At 42.8% G+C, this 17,898-nt stretch overlaps 1 protein-coding gene across 1 annotated transcript; it reads right to left on the minus strand.

Annotated features, from left to right (window-relative positions):
- Positions 1-1,216: 1,216 nt before the first annotated feature.
- CD180 (CD180 molecule) lies at positions 1,217-17,564 on the minus strand. The gene is made up of 3 exons (XM_077898033.1): positions 17,223-17,564; positions 8,947-9,113; positions 1,217-4,796 (listed from the first exon to the last, which is right to left on the minus strand). Exons 1-3 carry the CDS (start codon positions 17,310-17,312, stop codon positions 3,068-3,070), a joined length of 1,986 nt encoding a protein of 661 aa, XP_077754159.1. The 5' UTR covers positions 17,313-17,564; the 3' UTR covers positions 1,217-3,067.
- Between the last annotated feature and the right edge of the window lie 334 nt (positions 17,565-17,898).

Genomic DNA, 17,898 nt, shown 5'->3' on the forward strand with positions numbered 1-17,898 from the left:
GCTGGTCATCTGATTGGCCACAAGCAAATTAACACAATCAACAAAACAAATGAACCTTGTGTTCTGCTGTCTTCCTGCCCAACTCTTCAAAGGCGGAGGCTCTTGCACAAGAGTGGGCAGCATGGGGTCGAGTACTCAGTAGGGATGCTCTCTCTTGACTTGGGAGGGGTGGCTGCCTGAACTTTTAAACTAACTACCATTGCCTCCAGGTCTCTAGAACGAGGGGACTTGCTCGTAGCAGCAGCTAGGAAGCTGCCTGGAAGACCCCCCACCCCCCACCCCGCTCTGCACACTGACAGAGCCTGGCCAAGGCAGCTGGGCCCACTTCTGCATGAGGTCCCTCCTGAGCCCAGTGCTCAGTGAAAAAAAGCCTTGGTCGCTGCCAGACTCAGGGCCACTACCAACCCAAGCAGTGGCTCAAACTGGCCTTCTCAAAATGTTGCCCCACCATCCTAGGCCTAGGGAAGGAAGGAAGCTAGGTGACGGTGAGTCCCAATCTCCCATATTTCTACCGTTTACTTTCTCCTTCCACACACATCTTTGTTTTTGTTTTGTTTTTTTAAGATTTTGTTTATTTATTCATGAGAAACACAGAGAGAGGCAGAGACACAGGCAGAGGGACAAGCAGGCTCCCTGTGGGGAGCCCGATGCGGGACTCGATCACAGGACCCGGGGTCACACCCTGAGCCAAAGGCAGTTGCTCAACGACTGAGCCACCTAGGTGTCCCTACACACATCTTTAAATGGCTGCCTTAGGCACCTGTTTTCCCAAACACTGATATTCAAGGTAATTAAAGCCACTAATTGTGTGATGTTTCATTTCATTAGCAGAGTGGTGCCCCGCTTGCCCTCGCTCATCAGGTCCAGGCCTCCTAGAGCTCAGGGGGATATGGTGCCCATTCATCTCTGCCGCCTGTCTTGGCTTTGAAGGAAGGTTGCCTTTGAGCTCAGGAGTTGGGAGTTACCTGAGGATGAGGAACAAGGTATAAGTTCTTGGACACTTTGACCTGCTTCCAGAAAGTAAGGGACAAGGGGTAGGCACTTCTGAGTAAAACTGAGATAACATGCCTACTAATAGGCCCTGGGTGGACTGTGGCCTGGGAATGCATGTAGGAAGCCCTACATTCCTACATGCATTCCTCAGGGTGAGAACAGGGTGAGGCCAGTGAGACACCCACCCTGGGCGCTAAATTGAAGAGAGCACTGTAGAACTCAATAATGAAGATAGTATTTTAATGTGACATTAAGTAGAAAACTGATACAAAATCTCAAATGTGAACAAATTATCAACATTTTAAACAAAGGCGGGATCAGCATTACTGATCTTTCCTTTTTCCTCAGGTTCTAATGTGGTTCAGCATGGGGCTATTATTATGGATCCTGTTTTTTAAAGCTTTGATATTTTACTTACCATGGATTTCTTTCATTAACCTGAAGCCTTTTTAATATTGCATTAAAATATTTTTGTCTTGCACACTGAGTTTTTTGGTTCCCCTTTAAATTTTGCACCCAAGGCAAATGCTTCTCTCATTTTACCTTAGGCCCCACCTTGTGTTCTTAACCAAGAACAACTGAGACAACCTGGCCTCCCACCGAATACTACAGGCAAAAAAAATCCCCCTAAGGGTAGCAGAGCATTCGCAATAGAGGTTTGTGGCATTTCTTCACTATTCCCTGTCTTTCTTGCTGTTCTCGAGGATACAGAGGTAAAGAGAGCTTGCTCTCCCCACATTTCCACCCTTAATATGTTCCCCTCTTATGCCCTCACCTGAAGAGCTAATATATTCCAGTTGGATATGAAAGTTAACCAATGTTATTAGTTCTAGAATTCCAGGCCATATAAATGTAACGCCTGAGTAGAGATTTCAACTCTCGGTCAGCCAGTGCAAACTGCAGAAGGTCAAGCCCTCCATAAGTATGACCCATTGGACCTTGTAAGGCCAAAGTCATAACACCTTCCCCTTCCCTGTCCTCTCTCTCTCTGTCTACATTCAATGGTCTTGTCCTCTCTTTTCCTCTGGTATGACCATCTCTGACACCCCAGCCTCAGCAGAAGCTCACTAAGCCAGCTTCTTGTGTTCTAGACAGCTAGTGTACGGAGATGCTTTCTTCACCTGGTGTTCACTGTAAATGCGCTGTCTCAACTGCTGTCCCAGGTGAATAGACTTTTGAGAGCTGGCCTGGGAACCAAACCACCATTTATTTCATAGTTCCTGTAGGAAAGAAGCTTTTAAGGGCCAGACATCCAAATGAGAAGAGCATTTGAACCACAGCCTATGTGTAAGGAGCATTTGTAGCATAAGAGCAAGCACACTGGATAGGGAGAAGGAACATCCAAGGGTTCTGAAGAGAGAGTGGCCAATGCAGCAAAACTTTTACACCTTGGGGGCTACAGAGCTGATGGGGTTGCATTTTTTTTTTTTTTTTTTTGGTAGCTATTTGTACTCTGAGTGGCTTCCTAGAGGCCGTAGAGACTTGTGGATTAAGGAGATTAGTGTAGCCGATTTGATGTCAAGATTCATTTCTCAGCTTCTTCTTTTAAATTCACTGTGTATTCCCTTTTTCATTTAAAATAAGCATTGAGACTTTGTTGCCAACAAGTTTTTCAAGCAACTGCCTTACTGAGGACTCAGAGGCAAGCATGATGTCCAAGCTGTGGGAGGCAGAGTTTGGGCTGGGGCAGTCAGCACTGCCTGGTTATGAGAGTTGATTTCCTTTTAGGGTCAGGGTAGAAGCTGCTTCGAGGGGGTGTCCACAAGCAGAAGGGAGATGGCCTCTTAGCACATTCCTCTCCTGGCTTTTCCATGCCACAGGTCCTCCAACCACCTTCCATGTGAAGAAACAGCTCTGTGTCTCTCACAGCTGCTGCTTGGCCCCCTGGCCCTGGTCCATTTATGTTCCAGGAAGGTTCATTAGCTCTAGGACTCAGAGAAGCACAGAGAATCCCTGCCCAGCTGCAGGAACCAGTCTGAAAAGTCTGACAGACTGAGAAGGAGCACAACAAGTTCCTTTACTTGGGGCAATTTCGCTAAACACACTTACTTGCCATCTCTAGAAACCTTCAATGTTAGATGTGCTGGTATTTCCACCTCAGAAGGAATTTAATGAAAAAAATGAGCAGAACAGTAACCAAGAATAAAAATACTACAAGAAAGAAAATGCCCACGGCCGTAATACCACAATACAGTTTGACGTCAGACAGCTTAACCCCCCTTAAAGTTGGGGGGTTTGCACACACGGTCTCCTCCGAGCCCTCAAATTTCTGCAGGTTTTCTTTGTACCATGTTATAAAATGAATATTCAAACAGGTGCAGTCCAGGGGATTGTGACTTAAGTTAATGGTGTTCTGCTGGGACAAGGTGAGAAGGAGAGGAGATGGGATGATGTGGATGTTATTGGCGGCCATATTGAGGTAGATGCCCCGAAGATGACTAAGAGCATCAATGCTATTGCCTGTCAGGCTGTTGTAGCTTAAGTCAACATGATTCATCTTCCCAAGGCTCTGGAACGCTTGCTTGTCTATGGAGAGGAGGTCACAGGAGGATAAAATAAGAATCTCCAAGCTGCTCAAGGTCTGAAGTAGGCTGGTCTTTGAGATACTCCCATCTTGAAAGTGATTCCCCTGTAAATTTAGATGGCGGAGACCCTCCAGGCCTTCTAGAAGGTGCTGATTGCTGGTGTCCAGGTGGCAGTAAGAAAGATTCAGAACCTGAAGGAGATGGAGGTTTTGGAAAGGACTCTGTGGACCCTTCATGTGCAAGCGGGTAAATGCCAAATCTAGACCTTCTAGCCGAGGACATTCTTTGAACGCCTGGCTCTGGAGAGTAAGAGGCTCATTGTAGCTCAGGTTTAGGTATTGTAAGTGGCGCAGATTTTTGAGCTGAAGATTGCAGCAGTCAGAAGCCTCTATATCACTGTGGCTTAAATCAAGTTTCTGAAGGTTTTCGAGTTTTTCCAAACACCCAGCACCGAAGTCAAGTTTCTTCATGTTGCCTTTTATAGAAAGGTCTGTAAGGGATGGAAAACTGGCAGCATGGATTTGACACAATTCGTCAAACCTATTTACATTGAGAACTAATTTCTTGAGAGCTTTCATACCCTGGATCCCAGGGGGTAACTCACGCAAGTGATGTGCCGTCAGATCCAACTCCTGGAGTTGAGTAAAGCACCGGAATGTAGCAGATGAGAGATCAGAGATGTAGTGCTTCTGTAGATTGATGCTTTCAACAGACATTTCACAAAGTCCGTCAAACATGTCTGAAGTAAGGTCTTGGTCATCAGTGTCCTCGTATGACCCCAGCCAGAGAGACTTAGTAGTAGTGTTCTGTAGACCTTTTAATATAACAGACAAGTTAAGACTCCCTCCAAATTTCAAACTTTGGAAGATTTTTGAATGGAAAGCTCCAGGTTCAATGTCTTTAATATCATTGCCATTGAAATTAAGGCTTAGGTTGGTGGCCTGCTTCAGAGTGTTCATGTCTTCACTAGAGAGGTAGTGTATCACATTATTCTGAAAATCCAGGACTTTCAGATTCTGGATTGGGAAGTTTTCTGGGAACTTAATAGAGGAAATATAGTTGCTTCCAAGATGCAAGCTTTCTAAGTTTTCCAGATTGTGCATTGGGATAAAGCCGAGATTGGATATTCCTGTTTGGGTTAAGAAAAGATGCTTCAGCAACTTGGGCCCATTAAGAGATGTTTCTGCCATGAATATCAGGGGATTTCCAGTCAACACAATTGTGTTCAATTGATAATGGTTTTGAAAAGTATCTTCATGTACCCAGTTAATCTGGCACCTTGAAAAGATAATAGTATTGAACAATAATTAGTTGGAAAAAAGAAAAACTCTGTCATAGTGACCTGTATTAACAAAGCCATCTTTTGTGTTTAGTAAAAAGAGTATACATTATTATTTGAAATAAAACAGAAAAAAACTATCTTCAGTACCAACAGATGATCTGTTGAATCAATGGTTAGCCTCAGTTCTGAAAACTCTGATTTAGAATTTCTTCCAGATGTCTTGCCCCTTTGGATTGAACTCTCAGAGATTTATGTTTAGAATTTAGGGAACAGTTAGCAGTTTGATTGTGGGCAAAATCCAATGATTTACTATTTTAACTAATATATAATATGTCATCTCTAACATTTAATATATAACATATGATATGTAATGTATGTATCTGTGTCATCCTGGGCAAGTCACAATGTATCTCAATCTCTGTTGTTGCTTCTATAAAGTACAGAAATGATGAGCACTTTGATGTGCAACAGCTGTTAGTCAAATGATACATATGAAAATACTCCATAGAAATACAATAAAGGTTTCATCCTGGTATTTCACCTGAAAATACTGGATTGTGCAAACACACACACACACACACACACACTCAAAACTCCCTGGGAGATCAATAAGGGAATTCCTTAGAATTCTAATTCCCTTAGAAAAAGAAGTTGGAATCCCTGGGAGCAAGGGAGCCCTAGAGCTAGCCTTGTCCCATCTGCCACTGTCTGCCAGGCCTGAGTGGCCTAGAGCCAGAGTTAAAAACTAACTCACGTGCACCAAGGCAGGTGACAAAGGTTGGGATCCAAGCAGGTTAGGAGGTCCTATCAAAGACCTGCAAACCATCAAGACCCTCAAAAGGGATCCTTTCAGTGGATGACCTTAAAAAAAAGTTCATAGAGGATGACCTTGAGAATATGTGTTTTCTTGGATGGAATAACAACAATAATGAAAGAAGTCTCCTCTGCGATTCTCTAACCATATGCTTCCATTCATGAGGACTGTGGCCTGAATTGATGCTACCTCTGTGGACCACCCAAAAGAAGCCAGCATAGAAATTAAGTTTAAAGTGGTTCCAGAATGATAGTGACTTCAGATAACTCGCATGAGTAAATAGAAATTTCTTCTATGTACATTTTTCTTCTAGTGTATCTACTTAATTAACTTTTAACATGGAAAACTTACACATTCACATAAAAGTAAAGATTACAGTACAACTTTCATAGATCTGTCACATAGTCACAACAGTTCTTGAAATGTTGCCATATGTGCTGCTTTGCTTTTTTTTTTTAAGATTTTATTTTTTCATGAGAGACACGGAGAGAGAGGCAGAGACATAGGCAGAGTGAGAAGTAGGCTCCTTGAGGGGAGCCCGACACGGGACTTGATCCCAGGATCACACCCTGAGCCCAAGGCAGACGCTCAACCACTGAGCCACCCAGGTGCCCCCTTTGCTGCTTCTGTTCACACCTCTCACGCCTGAATTATCTTAAATCAGATCCCAGATATGCTGTACAGATTTCATTGTGAATCTCCAAAAAAAAAAAAAAAAAAAAAAAAAAAAAAAAAAAAAAAACCTACATCAGCTTATTTTCTATAGCCATAATGCCATTGTCTAATTCCAGGAAAGTATTTTAAACAAAGATTTCCATCAAGTTTCAAAAGACAAATGAGCTCAAAGTAAAATTTCAGTGAACACATAAGGGAGTTAATTAGTCAGTTAAAAAAATGTTCTATGGAGCCACCGGGGGGGTGCAGTGGGTTAAGTGTCAGACCCCTGGTTTCAGCTCAGATTGTGATCTGAGGGTCATAACATGGAGCCCACATCGGGCTCTGCACTCAGCATGAGTCTGCTTAAGGTTTTCCTTCCTTCTCCCTTTGCCCCTCCTGCCCATGCTCTCTCTCTTAAGTAAATAAATAAATCTCTTTAAAAAATGTTCTACATAGTCAGGTAGATAGCAGATACCAGAATTATGAGGTATATCTGATATTATATATATGATTTATAAAAAATGTGTGATATACCTGATATACAGGATCAGAATATATAATAAATCTACATCTATGAAACATGTGTTTGATGTGTTTTAAGGAAATGGTATGAACCAATTATATGATGAAGGAAAAACTTTTTAAAACTGATGTGTCATATTTATAATAACGGAAAGTCGTTGAAATGTACTGAAATAGGAAGTTAATGAAATTGAAAAACCAAAGACAGTTTATACAAGAGATTAGACACAGTTGAAGAGGATACTAATGGTGTAAAAGTAGATGTGAGAAAATGACCTAGAATATCGTCCAAAACACCAAATTGATGGAAAACAAGGAGAGTATATTGGCATATATGACTGATGGATGAGAAGATGCTATAAATCAAATTAGAGATCCAGAGGATATGAAAGAGTGAATGTAAGCAAGCCAGGTTTCAAACAAACAATGGCTAGACTATTTTTCTTTCTTTCTTTCTTTTTTTTTAAGAATATTTTAGAATTGAGGAAAGGCACTGTTTGCAGATTCAAGGAGCCCAACAATCTACATGGTGCAGCACTGTGGTATTACAGAATGCCAAAGACAGAGAGAACCTCCTGGAAATGCCCAGAGAGAAAAGATGATGTGCATGTACGCGGTGATTAGACAGACAGGTGACCGTCCAGCAGCGACAAGGGAAGATGGCAGCCATCAACAGGCTGAGGAAAAAAAAAACAACAATCAACTTGGAATCATGTCAGGAAATACTGTCTTTCAAGAATCAGAGTGAAATAAAGACCTTTCTGGAAAAACAAAAACCAAGGGAGTTTAGTGCAGAAAGACTTTCACTAAAGAAACTGTTAAGTGTGTACCTCAGGAGAAAGGGGAAATTATGCCAAGAGAAAGTCTGTAAAGCAAGATGTAAGAATGAGCCAAGAAAACGGAAAACACGGTAAAGCTCAAGAAATGTGGCTGTTTAAAGGAATAAAAATAGCATCTGATTGGTGATCGGGTAAAGGGCAGGGGCTGAGGGAGCTAAGGAGAGGGAGTTGAGAAAAAATAATAAGGTCACGTTTTTATTTGAAAATAACAGAAGAGGAAACTTAGAGTCCAGCCAGTCCTAGCTGGAAAAGCTATCCTGACCCTACGCGTTCCTTCAAAATGTGCCCAAACCCATTCCATCTAAAAATGAGAAATGGTAAAGCAGAGGGAAGGTGTATGTCCTGGGGACACAATGGGTAGGGAGCAGAATGATCTTTGTCCCTGTCTGAAAGACCATGGCTCTGTCTCAGTGAAGTGTTGCTACCCAGCACCTGGAATCTTGCCCCTGGATGAGGCCTGGGGTCATTTGGGGGATCGTGGACTGGGAGTCAAGAGAGCAGAGTCCCAGTTTCCTTACTTTGTGACCCTAAACTAATTAACAAAATCTCCTGGATCCTCTGTTTCCTCTTCAGACATGAGTTGGAGATAATATCCAGCATGCCTGCCCCCCAGGGGTGCTCATAAAGATGGAAGCGTCTCAGGGGTGTGAATGCTCTGCCACGCTGTGGAAGCATACATTGAACCACCAAAGAAATAGAGCTGCTACAGGGGACGCAGACCCATCCACACGCAAATCCCTCTCCTGCTACACACACACACACACACACACACACACACACAGCACATGCGTGTGCATGCTGCATTTCCCTTCTGATTTCTGCCCTTACATTCTTGTGATAGTTCTGCTTGCTGGTTCACAAACACTGGTTCAGCATTTGGAATCCCAATTCTGCTTCAAAAATTAAATAATGGAACTATTTTCCCAACTTATGGGGGGAAAAGTTAGTAGCTTATGCATTTCTCCTGTAAATTTTTCTTAAAATGTCATCATGCAAGAATAAACTATGGCATCTGATTTAATACAAGATTTGTTTTCAGGGTTTTTTTTTTTTTTTAAATCAACATTCCTTAGAACTTCTTAACGCTGCTGATGCACTCTAGTTGGAAAATAATCCATTTTTCTCTCCACTGACTGGGTTTTTTTTAAATATTACACTTCACTTGCAGAAAAATATTTTCTGGAAAGAGTGAACACGCAAGGTAGACAGAGTGTCCCTGTGCTCCCAAAAGAAGGTCCTGGAAACAATGTGAATGCAAGTTGTGTTATCACATGAGTAAAACATCAACCACAGACAAGGAACTCAGATACATACCTGGTTAAGTCCAAAAAGATAAGATCTATGAGTCTACTGAAAGTTGTATTTTCCACTGTAGGCAAGAAATTAAAGCCAAATTCCAAAAATTCTGTTGTGTTGGGGAGAGTGTCCGGAACTTCTGTAAGACCTAAATTTTCACAGTTATAGGTCTTGTTGGCCTCTTTCTGATGAGAGAAACAATGTACATTAATATCAGAGCTGGTAATTTGATTAACTAGCTAAATTACATATGTTCTATCCTTTGAGCAGCAATGGCACCTCTAGCTCTTTACCAAGCACATTCCTGCAAAGACACAAAGTGATTCATGTGGATTATTAACTTCACTCATTTCTGTAATATCAAAAGATGAGCCATAGCCGAATTGATCTTCAATATTGGACTAGTCGAACAAAATACGGTACCTTCACAAGATGGAACCTTCTACAGATGAAACTGGAATGAGTAAGATCTCCACATGCTGATATAGAGTAAAGTGATATCCAGGTATGTTGTAAGGTATAAAAAGCGAGGTACAGAAGGACATATAGTGTGTAGAGCATATGGTATGTAGCATCTTGTATGCTACTTTTTCTGTAAGAAAGGTTTGCATATTTCTTATATTTGCAAAAAGAAACCATGGAAAAAAGCCCAAAACTCATCGCCTTGAAGGGGAAGAAAGGAACCAAATAGAGAAGCAGGGAAGGAAACAAGTTTTCTTTGATGAAACTTGGTTTCATAGTTTTGATTTTGGTTGCATAGAAATGTGTTATGTCAGCTTGAAAACAACTCTGCATTAGCATCACTAAAACAAGACAATCCTAACATTACATACTTTCTGATGTGAGACAATATTAAGCAGACAGTTCCACTCATGAGGTATTCGTGCCTCTCCCCGTCCCACTCCCCCCAGCATTAAATCTGCATCCAAGACTTTAGGCTTAACATACAGTCTCCAGGTGATAGGAGGGATTTAGGTCAACTAGCATCACTAGGTAGCAGTCAGCTAAATGAAGAAGGTGGGGCATTTTATTGAATTACTTCCTTTCACTGACTGGTGAATGTGTTGGGGAAGTAGAGAGAGGGGTGGGTGGGACAAGAGAGACAAAGAGATAAAAGCCAAAAGAGACAAAGAGATAAAAGTTCTATAAGAAATAAAACCAACTAATAATAGGGATGCCTGGGTGGCTCAGTGGTTGAGCATCTGCCTTTTGCTTAAGGCATGATCCTGGAGTTGGGATGGAGTCCCTCATTGGGCTCTCTCCATGGAGCCTGCTTCTCCCTCTGCCTGTGTCTCTGCCTCTCTCTCTGTGTCTCTCATGAATGAATGGATAAATCTTAAAAACAAAACAAAACAAAACAAAAAACCTAAACTAATAATAGAGTAGCCCTTGGTCTGCAGGGAATGCACCTGGGGGCCACCTCTCACATCATGTCAGACTCCATGGGGTTTCATCTACCTTTTCAGACACTGCCTTTCTCCTCACCATGCAGTGGTCCTACCAGCAGCCCACTGAGACTGCCCGGTCTGGGCAAGACCTGCCCCATCAGACTTGAGCTCACCAGCTGTCCACACACTGAGCTGCAAACAGTCCTGCTTAGCTGGAAACAGAAGACTGAACACATCCTCCACTATGAAGCCTGGTGCTTTAGGCACATCCCCATTTTAATTGCTTTTTGCTTTATTCCAACTTCTGTTCAGTGGCACTCATTTTTGTAGGTGCACTGAGCAAGCTCACCTACAGGAAATCACCAGTTTTCTTCTCTGTTGTGATAATATTATGAATGCCATTGATGAAAACGCTGTATTTTTATTTCCTTTCCTTCTTCATTTTATAGGCCCAAAGTCCTCTAGCCGCTGCCACAGATCCACCTAATGTCCTTGAAATGCACACTTTGTTTTTAAAACTTAGCCGAATGGGGAGAAAAACATGTTGCTAGACCTCTCTTCCTTGTCCATGAACATGGATGGCCCCAAGAGGAGAGGTATGTGCAGTTGGCCTGAGTAGCTGCTAAGATTTGGGGTAGCTTTGAGAAGACATTTCCCTTTACTCATCTCCACTGGCATAACTGATGTCACATACACTTGGAAAAAGGGAACTTTCCTCAATTTGTCTTGCTCTACTCTACAGCAAAAGCCTCCACGCTGGCAATTTCCTCCTTCTCCTGAATATATAAGTGCCCATGACACCTAAATGAGTCCTCTTCTGTGCTTTACTAAGCACTTTACTGCATTAATGCAATTCAGAAAGTTGAGAATACTGCAGGAGCTCTGCCGAGCCAGTGGCCTGAGGGAGCTTCTAGCAAATTCAAAGATAGATAAATGAAATAGCTCAGTTTCAACCCAGTGAAAAACTGAGAACCAGTGGATAACACAACCACAGAGTATTGAGAAACCCACCATGAGTTTGTGTCATACACGAATCTCTAGTTAGGTATAAATTGCAATCAACTCTCTGCCCTTGATTCCTGAGAAAGAAGCAAATGACAAGAATTGAAGCTTATAAGAGAATTTGAAAAATAAGCACATTTGGGAGAATGTGCTAAGATACACACACACACACACACACACTTACACGGCCCCTCCCCTTTGACTTTCATAGTCACACTCCTGTACAATCACAGATGCTATTATGGATAGTGACACAAAGCTCCCCGTGCTCTGGAATCACTCAAGCAGCATTAAATTGTTTTCAGTCTATCATATTTTTTTCAAGATTTTATTTTTAAGTAATCTGTATACCCAACATGGGGCTCAAACTGACAACCCCGAGATCAAGAGTTGCATGCTCTACCAGACTGAGCCAGCCAGGTGCTGCAGTCTATTGTACTTTTTAAGGCAGGAAGTACATACACACACACACACACACTACTCTCATTCCTTTTATTGTTGTTGAGAGTAAATTGCAGACATGATGTCCCTTTACCCCTAAATCTCCTGAGAACAGGACACCTCTTCCGTGACCACAGTGCCATTACCGAATTCCAAATATTGAACATTGGTACAATATTATCCAACATACAATTCATATTCACATTTTGGCCATTGTCCTAATACTGTCCTTCATAGTAATTTTGTTTTCCTAATCCAAGTTCATACATTGCATTTAGTTTTCATGACTCTTTAGGCTCTTTTGGTCTGAGACAATTCCTTGGCCTTTCAATGTCTCTCATGGCATATATATAATATAATATAACTTAATATTAAAATATATATATATATTTTAAATCAAACACAGCCTCATATATTATAGAATGTCTCTCACTTGGGGTTCAGATCTCTCCTCATGATTTGATTCAGGTTACACATTTTTGCTAGGAATTCTGCACAAGTGAGGTTGTATTCTTCTCACTGTCAGGATCCATCTCAAACCTTTATGAGAGTGAGTTGAATTAGCAGAGTACAGCATTCCAGGACGGTAGAATGACAATGCGAGAGAGCAGGAAGACAGGATGCAGAAAACGAATACAGCATGGCCATTGCCCAGGGCTCGGGTGGCTGCCAGGGACACGTGTTCAATTGCTTCTCCAGAAGACACCCACCACAGTCTGTGCAGCCTCTCTGGTTCCTCTGAGCTCCACATGACCACTTCCTACAAAACCAGCTTTCATTCTCTACCCTCCGTGCAAAGTCACCACCTAAAATGACCTCCTCACTCTCCTTCTTTGGTGGTTCCATTTCGATCGGGTCCCCTGTGGACATGAGCTCACGCAGGCAGCAGGGCCGTGCAGGGCTCCATGGGGTTCACAGCAGCCACCCCATGCCTACCCCTATTCTAAGTCATGGAGCATTTACTCAGGACCCAGTGTGCCCTGGAACCTGCACCGACCACTTTGTCTCTAGCTTCATGTCAGAGCTGTGCCTTTTCACAGAGCAGGACTCCCAAGTGTTACCTCTGTGTTTGCAATCCCTTTTCTTTCCAGGTATTCGTTTGCATTTTTTCAGTCGGGATCTTATTTTGCTTCCTTCTGCTGTATCTCCAACTTTCCCATTGTATTTTCCCTTCTCAAAAGTGTTGAAATGATTTTCTAATTTTGAACTTTTTGAGTTTCACCAAATGCTGATTCCCACCTTTCCAATGTCTCGTCTGCGTTTGGCACACACCATGGCCAGATCGCCCATGCGTGAGGAGTCTGGGATGCTGAATGCTGACCCTCCCTCCATTTGTCACTCCTCTTTCCAGAGATAGCACAGTGCGACTGGATCAAATTTTGGAGTAACAATCACTCTCTGAAAACAAAATATTCCCAAGAGGACACAGTCCTAAAACTTGGTTGTCTACGTGACTCCTCTAGGCAAAGGGCATCCCAGTTATATGCAGTTCATTTTCTATTTGTCTTGAGTCAGACTGCTTGGGTTCAAATCCCATCTCACAGCCAGTGGGTTCTCTGAGACTTATCTTTCCCCAACTGTGGATGGGGGATAACCTTCTTTGTGGGCCAACTCTGAAGGTTAATGTGATAATTAACAGGAGGAGTTCAGGTTTCACAGGATCATCAGGACATCATGTCATTGTTGAGGACTCTTGAGAAGGGCTTGAATCTGTGAATTTGTGAACTTACAGTTCTGAAAAGAAGCTCTATTAAGTGCTCTCCACCCTGCCCTAGGACTAAAGGACTGCCCCCTCCCATAGTTTTGAGGGGACAGGGTAGCCAAGATGAGCCCATTTGAAATGAGTAGGCATGTCTACACTCCAAAGTAATTATTCGAGAGTACGTCAAAAGTGTTAGCAGAATCCAAATCACAGAACACTTATTCCAGTTATGCTTTGCACATTTGTCAGCCTCCAAACACCTGGTCATGGCTCTAATTTGTTACTTATGATATATACACACACACACACACACACACACAGAGAGAGAGAGAGAGAGAGAGAGAGAGAGAACATGTAGAATAGAACAAGGGAAGATTCCACACGAGGTGTTTATAGATGTTCACTATATTTTTAGAATTTGTCTAGGTTTAAATTTTTTTCAAATAAAAGGTTTACTAAAAAAATTCATCTTGACTCCCGCCTTACATCATATGCAAAGAAAAAATAATAATTCAAGGTAGGCCATAGATTTAAGTACAAAGCATACTTCCAAAAACATAGGATATACCTTTTATGGCCTTGGGGTAAGCAAAAATTTCTTAAGCAGGACAGAAGTGTACTGAAAATAAAGGAACAATAACAAGTTAACCTACATTAAAATTAAGAACTTCTGTTCACTGGAAGGTATCATTAGGAGGGTGGGAAGGCACGCCATAGAGTGGGAGAGGATATTTGCAATCTGATGAAGGACTTGTATCCACAATTCATAAAGAGCCCGTAACAAAGCAATTTTAAGAAGACCAATAACCCAAGGGAAAATGGACAAAAGACTTGAGAAGGTGCTTCTCTTTTTCTCTCCCCTTTCTCTCTCCTTTCTCTCTCTCAAACACACACACACACACACACACACACACAAATACACACATAAGGATATGCAAATGGCCAATAGAGTTGAAAATGTACTCAATTTAATCATCAGGAAAATAAAAATTAAATCCTGGTGAAATACCACTACTTATCCATTAGAATGGTTAACATTCTTAAATAATAGGCTAGTAATGAGGATACAGAGCAATCAGAACTCATAAACATTGCCAATGAGTATAAATGGGCACCATCCCTTTGGAAGACTCTACAATATCTACTGAAATTAATACATGTACACCGGATGACCACATACATCCCCCCTCCGCCTGGTATATACCTAATCAAGATTGGCACATCTATTTTCTAGAGACATAGATACAAATGTCCAAGGCAGTAGCATTTATAATAACCAAGAAATTGAAAGCAGTGCAAATGGCCATTAACAGAAGAATGAATAAATAAATAGTGGTTCACTAATAGAGCAGCATACTGCAATACACAAAGAAAAAAATATACAATATGCAATAAAATCAATGATTGCTCTATGTAGCATCTTTGGTAAATGCCATATATTTAATGCTGAACAAAAGAAGCCAGACACAAAAGAGTCTATACCATGTAGTCTCCTGTATATAAAATTCACAAAGAAGCAAAATCATTCTTTGGTAATAGAAGTTAGGGTACCGGATACCCCTGGGAGCTAGTGACTGGGGAGAGGCAGGAGGGGGCTTCTGAGAATGTTCTGTTTCTTGATCTGTGTGCAGATCACGGGGACGTGTTCACTTTGGTGAAAACTCATTGAACTGTGCACTTAGGATTGGTGAATGTTCTCTCTGCGTGTTATACTTCAATGAAAGGCTTATTGAACTCAAAATAATGCAAAACAAAAACCTTATTTTTAGGATAGGGTCTGATAAGCCAATGAAGGCCATAGAAATATTAAACAGTATGTGGTTCTGCTTAAATTGGAGGGAAGCACAAAAGAGCAAATATGACAAGGGGGAAGGCTAGGCAAATTTGGATGATTTGCACTTGAAAAAAGGTCAGTGCTTCTCCTGCCACCACTCCCCGTCTGGGGCTGCCCAGAAGTTCCTTCCTTACCTTTGGAACAAACTTTCATTCATCTTTGTATCCCCTAGCAACATCCCGGTATTCACAGAGTGACAGCTCAGGAAACAGCCTGAAAATCCTGTTACCAAGAACTTCTACACGATAGGGGTATAAATCAAAGTAGAGATCTAAGGTTAATTGCGTTGGGTCCAAGGTGTTGAAAATCAGTCCTTTCAGAGGGAGAGTTACAAAGAGGTTGTTCTATTAAGAGGTGTCAGTCCCTCCTGACTCAACCAAAAGGGAAGGCTCTTGCTGCAGCATAGGGCCGGGCCTGGACATCCTGGGACCCTCAGCATTACTTCCACTACCCCGGTAGCAGGCAGGCCCTGGGATAGGCAGCAATATGAGCCTGGGGTGCTCAGCCTGCTGCTGTTCCCTCTCCTCTGCCCAAGCTGGGGCCATTTGCAAAAACAACTGGCGACTCTGGAACCTATTGTCCTCAATAGGAAGCTAGACTGGTTCAGTATTTCCATGGGCTTTCCAGAATCTCCCACGCCTCCCTTGTGGGCTTCTGAAGGGCTGTGTGGGCTTTGTAGCAATGCGGGGACTTAAGAGTTGAGCTGGTAGGCTGAAGCGTGGGGCATTTAAAATAACTTGCTTGCCATGAGCTGGAATTTAATTGTGCTGCTATCCTACTTGAGGATATTGTCAGACAATGGGTGTCCTACCAACCTGATCACTGAGGAAATGGTGTGCCCACTCCGACCCTCTTACCCCTCTTACCACGTCCCCTACGTGTCTGTGTGTAATTGACCTGCCAACCTGCGTGATGAAAGGCGGTCTCCTGGGGTTGATAAAAACTGCTTCCTTGACCCCTTCTGTTGTGAGCTGATTTGTGTTGCCCCCAGATGCATATGTCTTAACTGAGTATCCCAGAATGTGACTTTATTTGGAAAGAGAATCTTTAAAGAGGTTAAAGTTAAAATGAGATCTTGAGGATAGGCCGTACTACAGTTTGCCTGGTGTCCTTATGAGAAGAATAAATCAGGAATAGCCACAGCAGAGAGAAGACAAGGCGGAGACACAGGGAGAAAATGGCTGTCTACAAGCCAAGGAGAGAGGTCTCAGAAGAGACGAACCCTGCCGACACTTTGATCTCAGACTTCTAGCCTCCAGAATTGTGAGAAGTTTCTCAGGGGGAGGAAGGTTACAGCATTTTAGAAGTTGGCAAGAGACTGAGGCCCTTCTCCTTTCTCTCTCTCATTACCCTCTCCAAGAACTTCCCACAAGTTGGTAAATATTGTTATGGGCCAAAACAGAAGATGCAATTTGGCTCTCTTCTCTAGTGTTACTCCTGTGGGTTAATGACACAGATGGAGAGCTGTCCAATGTGAAGAGAAAGCCAGCCTCATTCAGAGTGATCTTTATTTGCTCCCAAATCTGGCACAAGCCATCTTCATTCATCTCCAGGAAACCAAAAAACTGTTTGGAGTAGTGGCCGTATGCTAGCATGCTGCACAAACAGCACCTCCATGCTGGAAGCACGTTTGGAGAGCTGCCCTTTGCACTGAGACCCTGTTGGTATCTTATGGCCCAATTAGGATCATGTTGAGGGAATTGTTTGCAGAGGAGGAAAACACTCACTCCTTGCAATGAAGAATCTCGCAGATCAATCCCTGGCTGTGCTCTATGGCTCCTTCTTCACTCCAAAGAAAAACTACATACCGTGTCACCTTTTTAAAGACAATGGATATTGGGAGGCCAAGGCTCAGGTGGGGCTACATGCTGAAACTCCTGATTCCCAAGCAGTTCAATCTGGATAAAGACAAACAGTTCAGACTCACCTCAGTGCACATCTGATCCGAGGAGGTGATGGCTTTGCAGCTGGCAGAAAACATCACCACCAGCAGGAAGCAGCTGGCACAGGGAGCCATCACCGGAACGAGGCAACCCCAGCTTGGTGGGCTTATCTAGTGTCTGGAGCAGAGAAATGGAATTAAACTGTAATGACCTTAGTAATTCGGCAGGCAGAGAGGTGCTCAGAAGGGTGATATGGGAACAAGAAATGCTGTTGATGGCTCAGTTTTTGCTGGGTCTGTGAAAAAAAAAAAAAAAAAAAAAAGGGAAGTTCCTTTTGCATATCAAAAATAGCTGAGAACCCAGCCCCAGAATGGCCCAGTGCATTTCCTGGCAAGCATGAATCATTTGAGCACCCTTCTGGTGTGGGTCACCCAGACTCTCAATGTGATGGTATTGACTGAGGCCAGCTTCAGGGGTTTGGCTAACTCCAACAGCTTCTGCTCCCTTTCCAGAAAGGGAAGCGAGAAGCAAGAAGCTGTCCTCACAAAGGAAGCCACTTTGGTCATTGTCTTACATGAGGGATGTGGAGAGGTGCCACAGCATGCTATTGGGGCAGATGGGAGGTGTGAGATCGGTGGTCGGGCCTGCTGGAGGTGGGAACTGGAGCAGGAGGGAACAGGATCACCTCCAGAGAGCTAGATAGCTGCTCTCCTTGTGCCT

The sequence above is a fragment of the Canis aureus genome, chromosome 5 (genome assembly GCF_053574225.1).
Source record: "Canis aureus isolate CA01 chromosome 5, VMU_Caureus_v.1.0, whole genome shotgun sequence".
Taxonomy (NCBI): domain Eukaryota; kingdom Metazoa; phylum Chordata; class Mammalia; order Carnivora; family Canidae; genus Canis; species Canis aureus.

Coding starts and splice junctions, on each gene's coding strand:
- CD180 (XM_077898033.1), bottom strand. CDS start 17,312: ATGGCTCCCTGTGCCAGCTGCTTCCTGCTGGTGGTGATGTTTTCTGCC. Junction 9,114..17,222: donor CGGATCAGATGTGCACTGAG/GTGAGTCTGAAC, acceptor TTCTCTCATCAG/AAAGAGGCCAACAAGACCTA. Junction 4,797..8,946: donor ATCTTTTTGGACTTAACCAG/GTATGTATCTGA, acceptor TATCTTTTCAAG/GTGCCAGATTAACTGGGTAC.